This window comes from Malus sylvestris, chromosome 16, assembly GCF_916048215.2.
Source record: "Malus sylvestris chromosome 16, drMalSylv7.2, whole genome shotgun sequence".
Taxonomy (NCBI): Eukaryota; Viridiplantae; Streptophyta; class Magnoliopsida; order Rosales; family Rosaceae; genus Malus; species Malus sylvestris.
Window position 1 is genome coordinate 9961242 of NC_062275.1, and position 17662 is coordinate 9978903.

Genomic DNA, 17662 nt, shown 5'->3' on the forward strand with positions numbered 1-17662 from the left:
GGGGGGGGGGTGAGAGAACAAATAGATTATTATAGTACATTAATTAACTTGCATCTTGCATCTTTGTTACCCGCACTAGCTTAGTGCATGTACATTAAAGTTGCTAATACTTTCAACAGTTAAATCTAAATGTTACTTTAATGTAATTATAAGCAACTGCCCAAGGAAAAGGAAGAAAGAAGAAAAAGATCTTGAAAGAGGAAACTATGTTACAATTTTATTTTCTGCATTATTTGTAACTAACACACAGATTACATGCACACTTCCAAGAAAAATTACAAGAGAAGAAGAAGGAGGGAAGCATGACAAAAGAATTGAAAGTACAATCAGCTAGTCTGATCAACCACTTTCTACAAATTTCTAGCTCAACAAAAACATGATAACTGATCGATCAATTTGCGAAAGTTTGGCATTCAGGATCCGAAACACGACTCGCGTAGAACCTGGAAATGAAAGCAGTGGCCTTGCCATCGATGCCAGGCTCGGCAGTCCAGCCTCCTCTGTCCTCATCACTGGGACATATTCTCCGTCTAATATAAACACCGCCATCATCGGAGTAATATGTATCATCTCTGCTGCCGCTTGAAAAGCAGGCCTTGAACATGTTGCAGAAAGAGAAGAGTGAAGATTGCTTTCCCATCTTCTGCTTGGTTTTTTTTCTTTCTCTTGTTTTCTTGACAAGCAAGGTCTTGTATATGTTGTTGCAATGGCATGAAAATATCTATGGCATTTTATAGTGGAAGAAAACCCTTAGTAATGTAGGACGTAGGGAGTCCAGCTAAATTCTGATTTTAAAATTAAAATGGACGGTCGCGATTGGATGATAAGATTTAGCATGAAAGGAAAGCATAAGTGTTATTGTCCTGTCCTTTTGAATTGACCTAAACAGTTCTCCTTGGCGGTACAGTACCCAACTTTTTCTATTCTTCTTACCAGTTCTCTTTTCTTTTTGCCCTCCCAAAAGATGCCCTCTAACTATTGTAAAATAATGCCTACTGAAAACTAAGATTTGGAGGGTATTTCTCTTCTCTCATTTTAATGGATCTCGTGTTATCTTATCAGTTATTTTCTACACAAAGTAGACTGTTGATCTGGTATCGATAAGACGTCAATAACAAAACGTACTAATTAACATGTTACCGATACATTATACAAAGAATTCAAAAACCATACACGTACATTTTGTTTCCAAGTCAAGCATAAAAACTGAGAGCTTAGACCAGTTTTTTCAAAAATTATTTTGAACTTTACTGAGACATTAGAATTATATGCAACTTATAAGTTGAAATGACTACACCATGTAGCTAATCAAATTGCTTATAGACAATAATTGGTTGCCGTTAAATATTTGGTAGCTAGATAAAGTTGCACCAAATACTTTGTACCTAGCTAAGAAAACTCCCTGAGGAAAGAGTTTAGGAAGATGAGATCAAAGATATATAGAAGAAAAAGTTCAAAAGCAGCTTTTAAATGTGTAGTGCTTTCTCTTTAATTAATTATTTCTAGGTTAACTTTTGGGATAAGCAATGGCTGGTAAGAGTTTAGGCAAGCCCCCACAAACCCCTTCACAGCTACAAACAGTGCATTCAAGCTAGCTTTGAAGCATCTCGAAGAAACCCTGCACTGGAACCAGTTTGGTATGCATATCTTCTTTTCAGGCTTTTCTATTTAAAATTTAGGGCATAAGATCTCTTCCCTTTGCCTTTAGTTTGTTTCATTAGTCACTAATTCAGTATTATATGTTTTTCTTGTTGTAATCACATCTGTTATGTTTATGTCTTAAACTTTATGGCCCACTTGTGTATATAATATATGATTAGGAACAAGGGGATGATATACTTGTACGATCATATCCAAACTGGCAGAATGATAATTTCTGCATATATATATATACAATCTAAAAGACATTCTTCACACGACCGCAATTACATCAAAATTTTACTCAAGATTTGTGAAAAAATCATGATCTTTCTAACAAAGTGAAAACTAGACACCACCGCTCTAATTAACCAAGGTATGAACAACTGTGGTAGATTAATATGTCATTGCACAATATCAGTTACTACTTGCAAAGAAAATTAACTAATGATTAACCTCAAAGCTCAAACTAGCACATGTTGTAACATACTAGAGAAGTCATTTGTTGATTTTAGAAACATAAACATTTACTATGACGCATGTCAACTTTTTTTCAGTCGAATGAGCATAAGATTTCATTGGATGAGAAAATGTACATTCCATTTTACATAAAGCAAGCCCAATAAAAATTTGAAATAGCCAAGAGCTCATTAAGCAGAAAGATAAAGAATAAGAAAACCTAATCTCTAGCCCACAAAGGAAGAACCATTTGCCATTGCTGCCACTACCACCTTGCCAGCCGCCACAAGGGTAACCATCCTAAGAAAATAAACTCTGCGTTGAATTAGATGAAATTGCAACACAAAAATGATCAACCTGTAACAAAGAACCATCTCTAACCAAAATTTGCCACTAATACCACCGCAGGTGACGAGATTCACCAAATCTGAACCACCATCACATCCCTGCAAATAGAATAAAAAACAAAAACAAATAGAAAAGGGATGGAGCTAAGGTGTCAACTAGTTGTACCACTGGCACATGAGGCAAAGTTTTCCAAGTAGTTTAGCATTACTCTTGCTTTGAATAATTGGTTTGTTGGACTTTGAAGTTGGAGTTGGCTTGGGCTAGGCTTCCACTTGGATTATGGCCAACTCACTCAAAAGATAAATGACCCACGATTTTAATGGATTTGAACTTTAGTTTTGATAAAAAAAAATATATATATATTCTCATGAAGCAGCTCATATTTTCCTTTTCATTTTATAACTTTTATTTTTCGTCAATACAATTAAATAAAAGGAGTTTTAATGAATAGAGTTTGGATTAAATTTACTTTAAAAAAAATCATCTAATAATTTAATTTAATTTAAAGAGCTTGATATCTATATATATCTATATATATAAAGTGAGAGCCTCAGTTTGGTGAAGCATTCTAAAATGCCAAGAATGACCCTTTGTTTCCTTCACAATCAAAATTCAAAAAAAAGGATAAATTGGTAAAAACACATAACTAAACAAAAAAACTGTTTTGAAAAAAAAAGAAAACAAAGAGTAAATACGTTTCCTCTGCAGGATTCCCACAATCTGGATTGAGTTTAGTGGGACATTCCACAATAACTACCTACGCCCCCACTAATATTTAGAGATGAATAACCCCTAAAATAAAAAAATAAAATACCTGAAAGAGAGAGAAAGCATTAAAACGGATGAGTTTTGCTGGATGAGGAATGAGAACCGCGAACGTGGGATTCAAACAAACCCTCCACATTATGCAAACTAACAACCAAATCAAAGCCGATACCTTGCTTTCAATTCCGATTCTTCCACATCCTTCCCCCTTCACTCCCAGCACCATCTGCAATCCCTCTCTCTCTCTCTCGCTTTCTCTCTCTAAAATCTAAAATTAACTGACGGTGTGTTTTTTAATGCAGGGAAGAGGAATTCTCGGATTTAGTTTTGCGTGGGCAAAGTGTGGGCTTTGAGAGTGAGCCGAAGTTATCTAGCAATTCAATGGAATTAGAGAAGGAATTTCCAGATTTGAACCAGAGCCTATACCCATATATTGAGCCGTAAGCTGTCTACAACGAATATTGAGCCGTAAGCTGTCTACAATGAATATTGAGCCGTAAGCTGTCTGCAGCACATTGCTTTTCTCTACCTCTTCCATATAATTACGTTTACAAGTTGTTTTAGATATTCAGTTAATTTTGAAGCCATTGTCAATCTTTCCGTTGCAGAGTTTGATTTATCAATCATCTGCTATATGCATAGAATTTCATCTTTTTTCCTTTCAATTTTGGGTCAAATGTTGGTAGCATGATTATAATCTTTCAGTTACAAGTGTTTTTTTCCTTTCAGTTGCTATATCTTTTGGCAGAGTATTTAACAGAAGTTCAATTTCAAGCAGTCATTTTTCTTGGACAGAATGTTGCGGAAAGAAATATTTGACAAACGAATTAGTTCCTTACTTAAATACATAAATCGAGACGACAAGGACTTCATCACGCAAAACTGAATCATCTCATTCTTTTGTGTCTAAAATTTTTTACTTTTTTTCCTTCTCTTTTGTCTTCTTTTATCTATATATATATAAAGAAAGCCCCAATTTGGTGAAGCATTCTAAAATGCGAAGAATGACCCTTTGTTTCCTTCACAATCAAAATCCAAAAAAATCGAAAAATCTATGTTTCTCTTAGTATTTGATTTCTTTGCCCCCCCCCCCTCTTTGTCTTTCGTTTTAATCTATATATATAAAGGGAGAGCTCCAGTTTGGTGAAACATTCCAAAATACCAAAAAGATCCCTATGTTTCCTTCACAATCAAAATCCAAAACATCCAAAAAAGGAGGACAAATTGGTAAAAAAAAAGAAAAAACTGAATAAAAAATGTATTAGAAAACAAAATAGATAAATAAATAAAGAAAAAAGAAAACAGAATTTTAAACCAATACACGGAGAAGGCACATGGGGAATAGATTGGAAACTGCTATGCTTCTTAACCGGGAACCGTTTTGCGGAAAGAGAGACAAACGTGAACGTGCAGAGTGGGGTTGAGGAGGAAAAGAAACACCTAATCGTGCAAAAAGAAGCAGTTTTGCTGGATGAGAGATATATAGAATGACACAAAGTAAGAACCTGAAAAAAAAAAACTGAAACAGTTTTGCAGGAAGAGAAGATGATACAAAAGCCATTGCTTGCTCATAAATTTGAAGAGAATTACAGGTTTGCTCTTCTTTAATTCCATGCAGTTGTTGGATCACCACACTCTTTTCATTCTTTCTGTTTTTTTTTTCAATGGATCACACTATTTGGTTCTAAGATTAGCATATAGTTATGTTTTCTTATCTTGCAGATTTATGAACAAGGATTGGGTATTTCTCTCTGGTGATTCTGTGGGTGAAGCCGGTTTCCTTTCTCCACTTTTTACTGATTTATCATCTATGCCATATAATTGTTTGGGAGTTTATTGGAATTTAATTCAATTCCTCTGTGTTTCATTTTTCTTTGGCACGCTACCCACTTACGATTGAAATCAAATTCGTATGGTCAGATTTTTCGGGGATAACCTTTTCTCTTCGTCCCCTGCTCTATATTTTCATGTTTTAATTGTCTCCTTTCTTTCTTTCTTTCTCTTTTTATGTTTCAGAGAGTAACTATGGGTCCTCTATACAGAAAGAAAGTTATCCAGATAAACATAGAGAAGTGAAGTGACTACTTGATTTACATGGCAACTGGAAGCGGCAAGTCCAATATTTGGTTTGTTTGACATTTTATATTTTGTTTAATGTGTATAGTTTAATGAAATGCCTGAGAAAAACCATCATGATCATGATGCTTGGTAGACAATTTGTACTAAAAAAAATGTTTGACAAACGAAATCCTGAGCAAAAGATGTCTGCATTGAAAAATCCTGCTCTTTGCATTCCTTTTTTATAGAGAACTTCTTTGCATGGTTGGCTGCTTTTTCTAACTCTTCTGATTAGATGAATTGTACTCGCTTTACTCTTTGTAGATATAACATGAAATTAGACATACGCTTTATGCATGTATAAGTAAAAACTTAAAATGAAAAATTATCGTTTTTATAGCTTAATGTGGTTGTTCCTACTTTTTTAGGTTCCTTTGTAGTTCCGATGGATTAAAGTTTTAGCACAAACACCAGCTAAAATTTATTACATAGCTTTTTGCCTTTTAATTGGTGCTTTGGTTGAACCTGATGCAGGATTTCTTGCACTCTGTCATGATCAGAACCTCACCTTCAATTGAGTATGCCTACATGCCATTTGACAACACTCCAATTGTTATTGAACCATTTAATACGAGCATATTATGCAGCTGTAGGACAAGTTGCTTCTAATAGAGAAGGTTTTAACGGCTAATGGAGATACCGAGAAGATGTGATTGAACAAAGATAAAGTGCCCAACAATGTTGTTGTCTTGCCTATTGTTTTGAAGAGAGCACAAGAGTGTCTTTCAAATATTGACAAATTAGACCCTCAAAACAGAATCATATGTTAGGACATGCTAATACATGTTTTTTAATCTATCAAGATAAAGAGTAATATTTTTCTTAGTTTTATTCTTGGCGTGTGTTAAATATGACAAATGTGTAAGACGCCCGTTGTGCGCATGTTTAATAAAGCCTCTCACAAGTAGTATATAGCCAATTAAAAGAGAACTGAATGTATTTATAAATCAAATAAAATAGAAATGGAGAAAAAAGAATACAACAAATGGAGGAATGTAGAACACAAAAAAACCTATATTAAATAAGGCAACATAAATAGTTCATTAGCATACCTTTTTATCTTCCGGTTACTATTACTTCTTTGCCATACAAGTCATAGTTTGGCTAATAAAATTGAGAACAACGTCTGATTTAGTTTTTTTTTTTTTTTTGGTCGAAATGTCCGAATTGGTTTAACACTTCTCATTTTGATAATTCATGTGCCCTTGGTTTGATAGCATTTGGATTTAAGCGTTGATAGAAAGTATCTCATTCCAGTCATCAAGTCATCTTTTAACTTTGATTCTGTTAATTTTTGTCTATAGGTACACAAAAATATGCAGATTTTGCTTTCAAATTTGAATTTGCTACAAATTGAGAGGCTTAAATTTTCAAAGAAAAATAAGTTGGACAAAGAGAGGACATGGATATGGAACATGATTGGTTGCTATATTACTTTGGGACGAGTTTTGATATTTTTTAGAGATTGATTGTTTAGTTTGTTCTCTAACACTATTATTTGGTTCTTACTGTATTTCTTCTTTTATTTATTACTAATTTCCAAGAACGTGCTTTTGTGCGTGTAAGGAGACTTTCTTTTATTACGCATTTTGCACGCGACTTATTTTGGTTTTCTTTTCTTTTATTTGTAACTGTATGTTGCATTTTATTTTTATTTTGTTTACCCTTGACAAATGATCAAAACAAATATTTTCATACGAACATATCTCCCGAGACGGATTTTGAGGAGTGTTTTTCATTACGAATCCGAGTGTTGAGACCTAAAAATGTCACATGCAAACGCCTCATGCTAAGCCCAAGTACATGCAAAAGTGCAGAATCGGGAAAAGAATACATTCACAATTATACCACACTATGGTAATTAAGCCGGATATTTATAAAGAAACACCTAAGAAATAAGGAAATAAATAAAGCAACACATTTCGAGAGGCGCGTAGCGTCCGTGATAAAAAAAAATGCCTCTCGCATGCGCGTGAGCGCATGCGGAGAGGCTAGTTTCAGGTATAGGAAATCTATTGCAGGAGTGGATGGAAAGAAGCACGACCCATCCTGTGAAAACTGGAGGAAGAGATAGGCGGAGCGGCATTTTGTTGCTTAGGATTCAACTACGTATGCTCTTTCTAAGTACTTTTTATGTTGGTTTTCTTCTTATGTTTATTATTTTCTTGGTAAATTGTTAACACGCTTTTGTAAACTGATAGATATGTCGATATAATTTATGGAACTATTACGATTCCCTTAATTGAAGAATAATTTGTACTAGATATTAGATTTCCAGGGTATAATGAAATGGCCACTGCATGAGAATCTTTTATTTTTCATAATTAATTTTGTTAATTCAATATTTTCTTCTTAACATTCTATTTGGTTTTGGAGACTGCTTTTACAAAATTATGAGTTTTTTGTGTGTATAATAGTAAAAGAAGAGAGCCTTTGGAGGGTGCTCATATATAGGCTGCGATAAGGTAATTGTTTTCAGTTTACTAATAGTTATCATTTGGTGTTTTTTTATTTTATTTTATTTTATTTTTGAAAAGCCTTTTTCATTGTAGTTTTTTTGTTTATGTTTTTGCAGATTTATGAATAAGGTTGGGTATTTCTTGCTGGTGATTGTATGATTGAAGTCGGTTTCCTTTCTTCACCTTTATGCTGGGTAGTTGATTTTGGGGTACAAAATATTGTTTTTTTTAAGTGATCGGATCACATTTAAAGAACAATGTTTTTTTCTTCAGTATCTATTAATGTGGTAATTACTTCTTTTTTATTTTTATTTTTTTTAACATTCTAACAGAGTTTTGCTTGGATATCTACACAACACCAGGCCTAGATCCATCATTAACGAGTGAATTGGACATCATGGCACTTATTATGCTCTAAATAGTTTAATTTTCAATTTTTGTATGTACATTTTAGCTTTAAAGTTTTTGTAGTTTAAGTTTTCGTTTTCATTAACTCTAGAAGCTTGATTTCTTTCGTTTTAGGTGCTCAAAAACCGATTGAGAATGACGCAACCAGAGACAATTTGGGTACAAACTCAACTGCAAACGAAAAAAATTGTTCAGGTATATGTCTTCCATTTGTGTTTTTAAGTGATTGCATTTAGAGTTCTAACATTTGGTTATTGGAACTTATTTAAAGTGCTATGTGCTTTATCTTCTTCTTCATTTTATAGCTTTATGAGTTCTTTATGCCTTCTTTTTACGTTCTTGTTTCAGATTACTTTGTTTATTTGGTTGTATTCTTAAAAGGAATTTTCTTGCTTCACTCTTTGTACATATATACCATGGAACTAAAACGAAGTATGCCTATATGCAGTTTGGTTTCAGTGCATTTTATCCATCAAAATAAGAAAAGAGAATAAGTAGTATGGAGTTTCTTTTTTCTTACGGACAAAATTTCAGTTGTGTATATTGTGCTAATGCAGGAGAAGTTGCTTCTTTTTTTGGATGTTACTGGCGGGTGGAAATCAGACTATTTGTTCGAAGTGTCTACCGATTAGATTTGATTGCACAAAGATAATGTTGTTGCCGTACCTATTATTTTATAGTGTCATACAACAGTATGCTTATAGATGTATGCTTCTATAAGCTATCAAAGCAAAGAGAAATTTTCTTTTCTTGGTCCGTGTTAAATGTGTGTATATATGCAGCATGATTTTATTTTATTTGGAAATATACTACCATTGCATACCTATTTACCGATTTATTATCGCAGAAGAGTACAAAATATTGCAAAGTATCTTCTATTCAACGTTGTTCAACACAATAGTAGAATAAATTGTCGCTTAATATTATATTTCTAAGTCTAATCCTAAGGTAAACCAAAAAAAAATTGCAAGAGCACGTGTAGAAAGACTAAATGATTTGGTGTGTATTTGTCACAAAAAAAAATATTATGTGCAATTCTCTCCCCTTTTGGTTCTTTTATACTGAGTCACTGACATATTTCTTGGTTACATGGTTGTGCTTACTACTTCTCAACAGAAGGAAAAAAAACACACGATGAAGTTATATATTAAAAAAAAATAGGAGGAAAGATGGGTGTTGGCCTCTCACAAATTCAAAATCAAAAACTTCGAAATGGCCCTCACATTAAAATATAAATAAGCACTTACGAAATAAGGAAACAAATTAAGCAGCACATTTTCAGGGGCATGCGTAGCGCCCGTGATAAAAAAAATATCTCTTGCATGCGCAATACATTAAACATATATCTTGACAATTACAATGAAAAATAACTAACTTGAGACATCTTTAGCAATGAGATCTTATTTATTTTCAGTAATCACTTAGGATATATAAGAAGTAACACATCTTTGGGGCGCGTAGCGCCCGTGATGCAAAAAAGTCTCACACATGCGCGTGAGCGCGTGCGGAGAGGCTAGTTTGATATAATGGGTGACTTAATTGATATTTAATGGATTAATTGGGTAATTAATTCATTAATTAACCAATTAACATAATATTTTGGAGGTTACCTTGCAAAAGGGAATTTGATGAGATAGACTTTGAATTGTTTACCTCTTTCGGAGCATCTCTGACTTTGTTGAAAAAAGATTGTCAACTGCTTGCGCGTAGAGATCCCGGTGTACCTCAGGGGTATTTTGGTCCTTTTTGTCCAACAATTCACGTGTCGTCTTATGATTATTTTTGGCTCCACAGAAATTATTAAAATAATTTAGGAAAGAAGCATAACTAGAAACTCAACACCCTATCCACAGGATATTGAGCCCCATGCAAAGTGATGGATAACTTTAAGTCACTATTTAGCAGTGTCATCAAAATAAAAACATTGGATGTAAACTTTTTTTTTTTCTCCTCAATCATATTTGTTAAGAATGATGAAATCTTCAAGTGCGTGACATCAAAATAATAGGCTAATAATGTATCTTTTTTTCCTCAATCACATTTATTAAGAATGATGAATAACTTCAAGTCATTGTCGACCAATGCCATCAAAATAATAGCATAAATACATCCCCCGGATCGAGTTTTAATTTTCCGCCCAGTTGACTATAGTGCTTTAGCAAGTGCAACGACGGTGACGTCTGCCTCCACTATGCAAGTATTGTTCAACAAAAAGCCTTCGTCTGCCTCATTCAAAGTGACCAGTGTGATGAATGACGCCCGACCCCAACTCCTTTGGGAAGCGCTGAACCAAAAATTACCTACAAGTAAAAACAATTCTTAGTAATTGCCGCACCCTATTTCGGGGTTTCATTAATTGAGAAGTGTGCGTTGTATATCTTTCTTTAGGTAAGATTTATGTTCCTTTCTTTTCTTTCTTTTTTTTTTTTTTTTTTAAGTTTATGTCTATGTAACTTCTTATTTCTTTAAAATTTCCCTTGTACCGTCGAGGTTTAGAAAAAACATTGTTCAACGAAAGGAGACTATACATGTGTGTGTGGTTACATTACATATAACATAAAACGCAGAAATAGGGACACTCTTTACCTGATATACAACAATGAAGCCTGTGATGCATTTGGTGTACAATGCGCAAGGTAATCTTTGTAAGGATTTGGGAGCGAGGATGTAACGTTTTTGTATCAGCCAATGTTAAGTAAAGTGAAAAATGGGTACCCTTTGAAGTACTATTTCCCTTGGGATATATCATTATCTTCCTGCAATAACCAACAAATTAGTGTAAAGTAAAACTCCAAATAACGTACAGGTTTTAATGAAGATGCATTGAAGCTAAAAGCATCGATCTCCTTTCGTTCCTGGTGAGGGAGAGAAGAAGGTTGACAGTTATAAAAAAGAATGCTTGCTTAGTTTACCATCTCTGGTTCCCTGCGGTGAATGGTTTGGAGTAATAGCATTCATCTTTTAACTTTGAAAATTTCTTAATCTTCCAAACATGCGTGTACTTTGCAGCATTCTTGATCATTGATATGCACGTTCCCTTGCCTGCTCTTCTTTCTTTACGAACAAAGACCTCCGCTCCAAACACACAGGTGTCATTAATGACATATCCATTGGAGGCATCAGTAAATTCTTTAAGGGAGATAAGTTTATTAAAACCCACATCAGGCGCCACCCCATGAAGGCACTTTTGCATTATCTTATCATCTAAGTACCGCAACACCAAAAAAAATTGAGTAAAATTAAGCAATGTGTTTTACATATAATAATATATTAACTGTTCTATATGATCTGCTGGATGCATGAGAATTAAATGTAAATAGATGGGTATTTAATGTACGGAAATGTGTTCCACACACTCCCTTGATTCTTCTTTTGATTAGATTTATTCAATACAAAGACAAAAAGTAAACTTGGGTGTTCAAAGGGATAAAAGGAGTGTGCGGATATCACTTAGAGAAAACACACACATACGTACACACATCATATATACCTTGAAAAACCACGTAGGTTCCCTTTTCCTGATCAAGCAAATACACTCTGAAATCAACATATACTTCCCAGTCAGGCTGAAGTGAATCTGTTCGAGCCATTTCCAAGTTGATAGAGATGTGGTGTTCCACATTTTTCTTCTTGTTTCCATATGGGAAGACCACCAGTTTCCTTTGATGAGCATAACATAAATACACAAGTTACCGAATAATATATACATAAGTAACAGAATAATATACTAGACATGAATGTTTTCTAACTTGGTTTGTTTAATCAGCAGATATGTACAAGAATATGTAGTACCATTTGTATCCTCCAGCTTCAAACTCGTCCGATTCACATCTATGATCCTCTGGAAGTTCTTTTAGCATTGAAAACGACTCTAATTTTAAAGTGTAGTGAGTTGCGGGTGAAGCTGAATATGATCTCGAAATCCCTGAAACTGAATAGTGGCAACACAACAAAGCATCTGAGTCACTAAAATTACGGAAAACCAAAACAATGCTTGAAACGCACGCAAAGAATTAGAGGCACAGAAAGTATCTTACCACCTTGACCCATGGCAACAAAAATTGGCCAGCGAACGTTGCAGGAATTGTGATCAGGTTGCAAACTGAAAGATATTAAACTAGAAGAATATAATGACCTGCAAACTCTACTCAATGAATAGAGCGTGCGCTGCACATTAATATTTATATAGAACACAAACACAAGTCTAATCCATACAAGAATTATAATTCAACAAGATACAAAAACTCCAATGAAGACTAGGACTCCTTATTCCTGCAGAACAAGACAACAGCAGTAGCAATATATGGCACGTTAGGACTCAACAACAGCAGGAAGCATAGGTGATGCAGACGTCTTTGGTTTAACACAAAAGACAGCTTGTTACGTGTTTATATATTTTTAGTTCTTAAGTCCTCGTCTAAGTGGTAAGTGGTGGATTGTCATGGTGAATAGTCTCTCTTAAAGTCACTGCTTCCCGGGTTCAAATCCTCTTTCCCCACAATTTAGATGATTTTAATGTAAATTCCATCATTTGTCAAAAAACAAAAAGAAAAAATCGGTGTCTAAGTGAGTTTTGAATGTCCTTGTTAGTATTTGATTGAGTTGGGAGTCTTTAGTAGATTAGGGTTAAATGAACCTTAACGTATTTTCATGCGAGTGGAACGTTAACGTTATCTAGGTCTGAGGCACCTTCATTATATCATCTTTGCTTCAGGAGGTATTGACTAACTGATTGCCAAATTAGTAACTACCTCTCTGCCTCCACTGGGCAGCTATCATTCGCTAAAGTCCCCTTGTGTTCCTGAGCGAAATTGTGCACCGTACTAAATGTAGTCCAACTCCAAATCGAATTTGATTGTCGGTTACCGCAGGTTTAGAAAATTGAACTTTAATCCAAATGCATTAGAACCTTATCCAAAAGTACTTGGCAAGAAAATACTGGATAGACATAGATGAACTAGTAACGATGATAATAAGTGCGCCCATGATCCAAACGGTGTTTTCACACCAAACATTAAGGTGAGAAACCTAAACAACCTTGCATAAAGCAAATACATTAGATGAGAAAGTTGCCGCAGGGGTTTGAGAGAAATCTTTATAATATGGTAACGCTGGTATTTGTTCACAAAAGAAGGTTAAAACTCAGAAGCAAATACATCCCACGGATCAAATTTTAATTACGGCAAGCTGACTATAGTGCTTTAGTAGTTCCAAGGACTGTGAGCTCTGCATCCACTATGCAAGTATCGTTCATCAAAAACCCCTCGTCTGCCTGATCAAAACTCATCACTGTGATGTATGTTGGGAACCCCCAATCCGGACCAAAAAGCGCTGAACCTGTGAGTAGTGTTGAATTATAAGTTATGAGCTGATAGAATAAGTTTCTTATGATTTAAATGGTGTATCCACTTGAGCTTAGAATGCCAAGTGTAAAGTTTTGATTTGCAGAGGCCATGAGAGCCATGTGAGTTTTTTCCTTTATTATTACATGTTAGATGTGTGGCTGTGATTAAAGCTAGGAGAGAGAATGAATCCAACAGTCACTAACAGCTATATTCCTCACCTCACGACTTGTGTGAGTGGGTGTGTGCATATCAGTATAATCAAAGGAGCAAGGAGCACCTCTGAAACTTGCAGAGAGTGAGAAGAAGCCTTTTTCACTTTCATCATCTTCTTCGAATCCATTCTGTTAAATAATTAGCAATGAGATCTTATTTATTTTCAGTAATCACTTAGGATATATAAGAAGTAACACATCTTTGAGGCGTGTAGCGCCCGTGATGCAAAAAAGTCTCACGCATGCGCGTAAGCGCGTGCGGAGAGGCTAGTTTAATGAAAATGACAAAAAAAATATATAGTAAGAACAAAAACTAAAGTTTCATGAGTAGGAAACAAGACGATGTGCAAAACCAAATTTTTTTGTTTCAGCCAATGCCCTTGACGAAAACACCATTCCGTCAGTCAATAAAAAGCACGGCCTCTTGATCATGCTACCCCATCTTCTCGTCGGTGTTTGTTTCTGAGTTTTTTTGTGTTTGCGATTAAGTTGAATGATAGAATAATAAAATAGCATCTGATGGATTAGGTTTAATTAAGAATTAAGGATAGTGTTGAGAAGCTTTGTCGCCCCAATCTTACCCGCATCAGCAAATTTGATGCTTGCCAGAGATTGACTCTATTTTTTATTCCTATTTCTTTTTATTTCTCTTTCAACTTTTTATTATTATTTTTTTTTGTGCAAATAAATTCTATGAGAGGCAAGTGGGGGAGGTGAGGTGATGATTATCCATTGAATCTTTCTGAATAATCATATTCTTATGACATTATTAATCAAAATTACATGCACTACCATCTTATCTCTCCCTAAATCTTCTACTTTCAAATTGCACCATAAATTATTATTTTTACTATTAATTCATGTCTTTATATATAAATAAGAGTAAATTGTAGCAACGGTGCTTTAACTTTAATCAAATTGGAGTAATGGTCCCTAACTAAAAGTCCATTACCATTGGTCCCTCAACTCATCAAAATGTGTAGTTATGGTCTTTTTCGTCAACTTCGTCAGAATTTTGTCAAAATAAGTTATGTTGAAAGGATCATTGCTACAATTGGGATCCCTCAACTCATCAAAACGTGTAGCTATGGTCCTTTTCGTTAACTTCATTAGAATTTTGTCAAAATGAGTTATGTTGGAATGACTATTGCTACAATTGGGTTAAAGTTGAGGGACCATTGCTCTAATTGGGTTAAATTTGAGGGACCATTTCTCTAGTTGGATTAAAGTTGGGGACCAATGGTAATAGATTTTGAGTTGAGAGATCATAGCTGCACGTTTTGATGAGTTGAGAGACCAATGATAATGAATTTTAAGTTCAGAGATCATTGCTCTAATTGAGTTAAAGTTAAGATATAAATAATTGTAATGTAATTTTGCTCATAGGCATATAATATCCATAGTAAAAAATTTGGCTGGTAGTTTCGTAAACAAAACAAAAATTACACATCAAATTAAAATTATGTAGCAATATTCCATCGAATTATCTTTTATATCAGCAAATCAATTGTCTTGGATTACAGATTTATAAGTCGCTTTGTTATGTCCCAGCAAAAACCCAAATACAAATCAACAAAAATGCATTGATATCATACTACAAATTTGATACTTTGCGATTCTTCAAGTAAAAAAAGTTAAAATAGCTAAAATATTTCCAAAAGAAAAAATAATTATCAATTATAAACACATAAAGTTTCCAAAATTTAAAATATTCGAACTAAACACTATTTCTAGAACTAACAGTCCACTATTCTATAACTGAACACTAACTATTTCTAGAACTGAGCACTGTCACTACCACTATGTCTATACCTAAAAACTGATTCTTTTTAGAATTGAACACGATTATATCTATAATTAAACATTGATTATTTTTATAACTGAACACTAATTATTTCTATAACCCAACACAAATACTATCAATATTTCTTAATTGAACACTGGCTATCTGTAGAACTGAACATTGACTTGATTATTTCTTAAACTGAACAATAGTACTACTATTTCTTAAACTAAACACGAGTATTATTACTATTTCTAGAACTTAGTATTGATATTATTACTATTTCTTAAATTGAACACGGGTACTCTCACTATTTCTCAAACTGAACACTGGTACTATCACTATTTCTTAAACTGAACAATGCTACTATCATTATTTCTTAAACTAAATACTGACTATTTCTTAAACTAAACACTGGTACTATCATTATTTCTTAACTAAACACTGATTATTTCAAGAACTGAACATGAGTACTATCACTATTTTTTAAACTGAACACTAGTACTAGCACTATTTTTTTAACTAAATACTGACTCTTTCTAGAACTGAATAGATATTGTCATTATTTCTTAAACTTAACACTGACTATTTCTTAAACTGAAGACTAGTACAATCACTATTCTTAAACTGAACATTGACTATTCTTAAACTGAACACTTGTACTATCATTATTTCTAAGTGAGCACCCGAGCACCCTAGCCCCACCTGTAGGAAGCAACTCTCTGATTTGGGCCTCTAATTTTTAGCACTTCCTTTTGCTTTGTGGGGGGTTTTTTCAGCCATCATCATGTACAAGAAATCCCAAACCAACTCCCAACCATCCAAATCCAGTAACGAGTAATGCCAAATTCATGACAGTAAATTCTCTCCACTCGATTCTAATGCAAACAGGAACAAAATTTCCACACAAAATCTCAATTTCCCAAAAAAAAAAAAAAAAAAAAAAACTTACATGTAAGAACGTCAAACTGTATTATGGACTAATAATTATATACGTCTATCCATAGAAATTTTGGGATGGGAAAGTTGAAAACTATAAGGTCCTTTTCTCCTGCATACTTTTTTTTTTTTTCTAAAGATAATGTTAGGAAGATCAAAATTTTAAATTAAATTTGTTAACCAAATGATATGTTACAAATAAGAATAAGTACATTAACCAACACTTAATAATTCAATTATCAACATCGACTTCATTTGGACCGAAAAAAAAAAAAGGACAAATAAAGATGATAAAATGGTTTTTGTACATTAACCGCACCAGGTGAATCTTGACATAAAACACTTAGCTTTGGGCCCACATATATGGTACTATGCCCATCAAATGATGTTCCTTGTACCATGTCTGCATACGCTATCCCTTCAAGTCATAAATTAAGGCATGCAATTGCAGAGACAGAGTCTTCCAATTAGGTGGAACCGCGGGAGCCTTCCCAACCATAAATCGAACCAACCATTTTTGTGGATACAATTTCATTGTATTTGTATCGATGTTCTAAAAATCTCCGAGCTAGGCGATTGATAATCGTTCCGATTAATGTTTAAGTGTTTAAAAATTAAGAAATGACGCTTATACATGATGAGGTACCCGTCTAGCCCGCCCAGACCCGTCTAGCCCGCCCAGACCCGTCTAGGCACTTGCTTAGGTTGAGACTCACTTAGACAGAAAATAAATAACTTTTATTTTGTGTTTTATTTTTTTTAATAAATTGTAAGAGACTTGTGGAATAGTTAAATGAACCCACATTATATGCTTGTTCCCCATGTTTTCATTATGAACACACAATAATATATATGTAATTCTATTTTTGTAGTTTATGATAAAATTATATATATTTTAAGTATAAACAGATACTTATTTACACGAAATATAATAGATTTACTTAAATCCGCATAATCTACCTAGACGCTAGGCCCAACTCGCCGTCTGTCTAGCGCCTAGCGTATTTTAAAATCTTGATTTGTATTTCTTGTGAGAAAGTCTTTTATAATAGTATTCCACCTCTACTGACTCGATTACAAATCATCGACGACATTCAATCAAGTCTGTTGTTTCCTAGTCTCAGAAAATGTGACCCAACTGCTATCCTCATCTGCAAAACCAATACAAGAAGAAATTTTTAGTTGTGA

At 34.0% G+C, this 17662-nt stretch overlaps 1 protein-coding gene and 2 long non-coding RNA genes across 10 annotated transcripts; 2 read left to right on the forward strand and 1 right to left on the reverse strand.

Moving 5' to 3' along the window:
- The first annotated feature begins 2977 nt into the window (after positions 1 to 2977).
- On the forward strand, positions 2978 to 9021 carry LOC126607565 (uncharacterized). Of its 6 annotated transcripts, none has more exons than XR_007617662.1 (5): positions 2978 to 4315; positions 7319 to 7793; positions 7904 to 8226; positions 8310 to 8390; positions 8753 to 9021. It is a non-coding gene; the product is annotated as an uncharacterized LOC126607565 (long non-coding RNA). The 6 variants fall into 6 exon arrangements; XR_007617660.1 differs by having other exon boundaries at positions 7904 to 7996; positions 8120 to 8390; XR_007617659.1 differs by having other exon boundaries at positions 7319 to 7437; positions 7746 to 7793; positions 7904 to 8390.
- Positions 4323 to 6753, forward strand: LOC126607567 (uncharacterized). Of its 2 annotated transcripts, XR_007617666.1 has the most exons (3): positions 4535 to 4802; positions 4933 to 5336; positions 6633 to 6753. It is a non-coding gene; the product is annotated as an uncharacterized LOC126607567 (long non-coding RNA). The 2 variants fall into 2 exon arrangements; XR_007617665.1 differs by lacking the exon at positions 6633 to 6753 and having other exon boundaries at positions 4323 to 4802; positions 4933 to 5488.
- Positions 9022 to 10197: 1176 nt separating the features above from the next.
- On the reverse strand, positions 10198 to 12359 carry LOC126607561 (uncharacterized). Of its 2 annotated transcripts, none has more exons than XM_050275205.1 (6): positions 12233 to 12359; positions 11988 to 12126; positions 11686 to 11855; positions 11108 to 11399; positions 10782 to 10951; positions 10198 to 10495 (listed from the first exon to the last, which is right to left on the reverse strand). In XM_050275205.1, exons 1-6 carry the CDS (start codon positions 12243 to 12245, stop codon positions 10341 to 10343), a joined length of 939 nt encoding a protein of 312 aa, XP_050131162.1. In that variant the 5' UTR covers positions 12246 to 12359; the 3' UTR covers positions 10198 to 10340. The 2 variants fall into 2 exon arrangements, with proteins under 2 accessions (XP_050131162.1, XP_050131163.1); XM_050275206.1 differs by having other exon boundaries at positions 12236 to 12297.
- Between the last annotated feature and the right edge of the window lie 5303 nt (positions 12360 to 17662).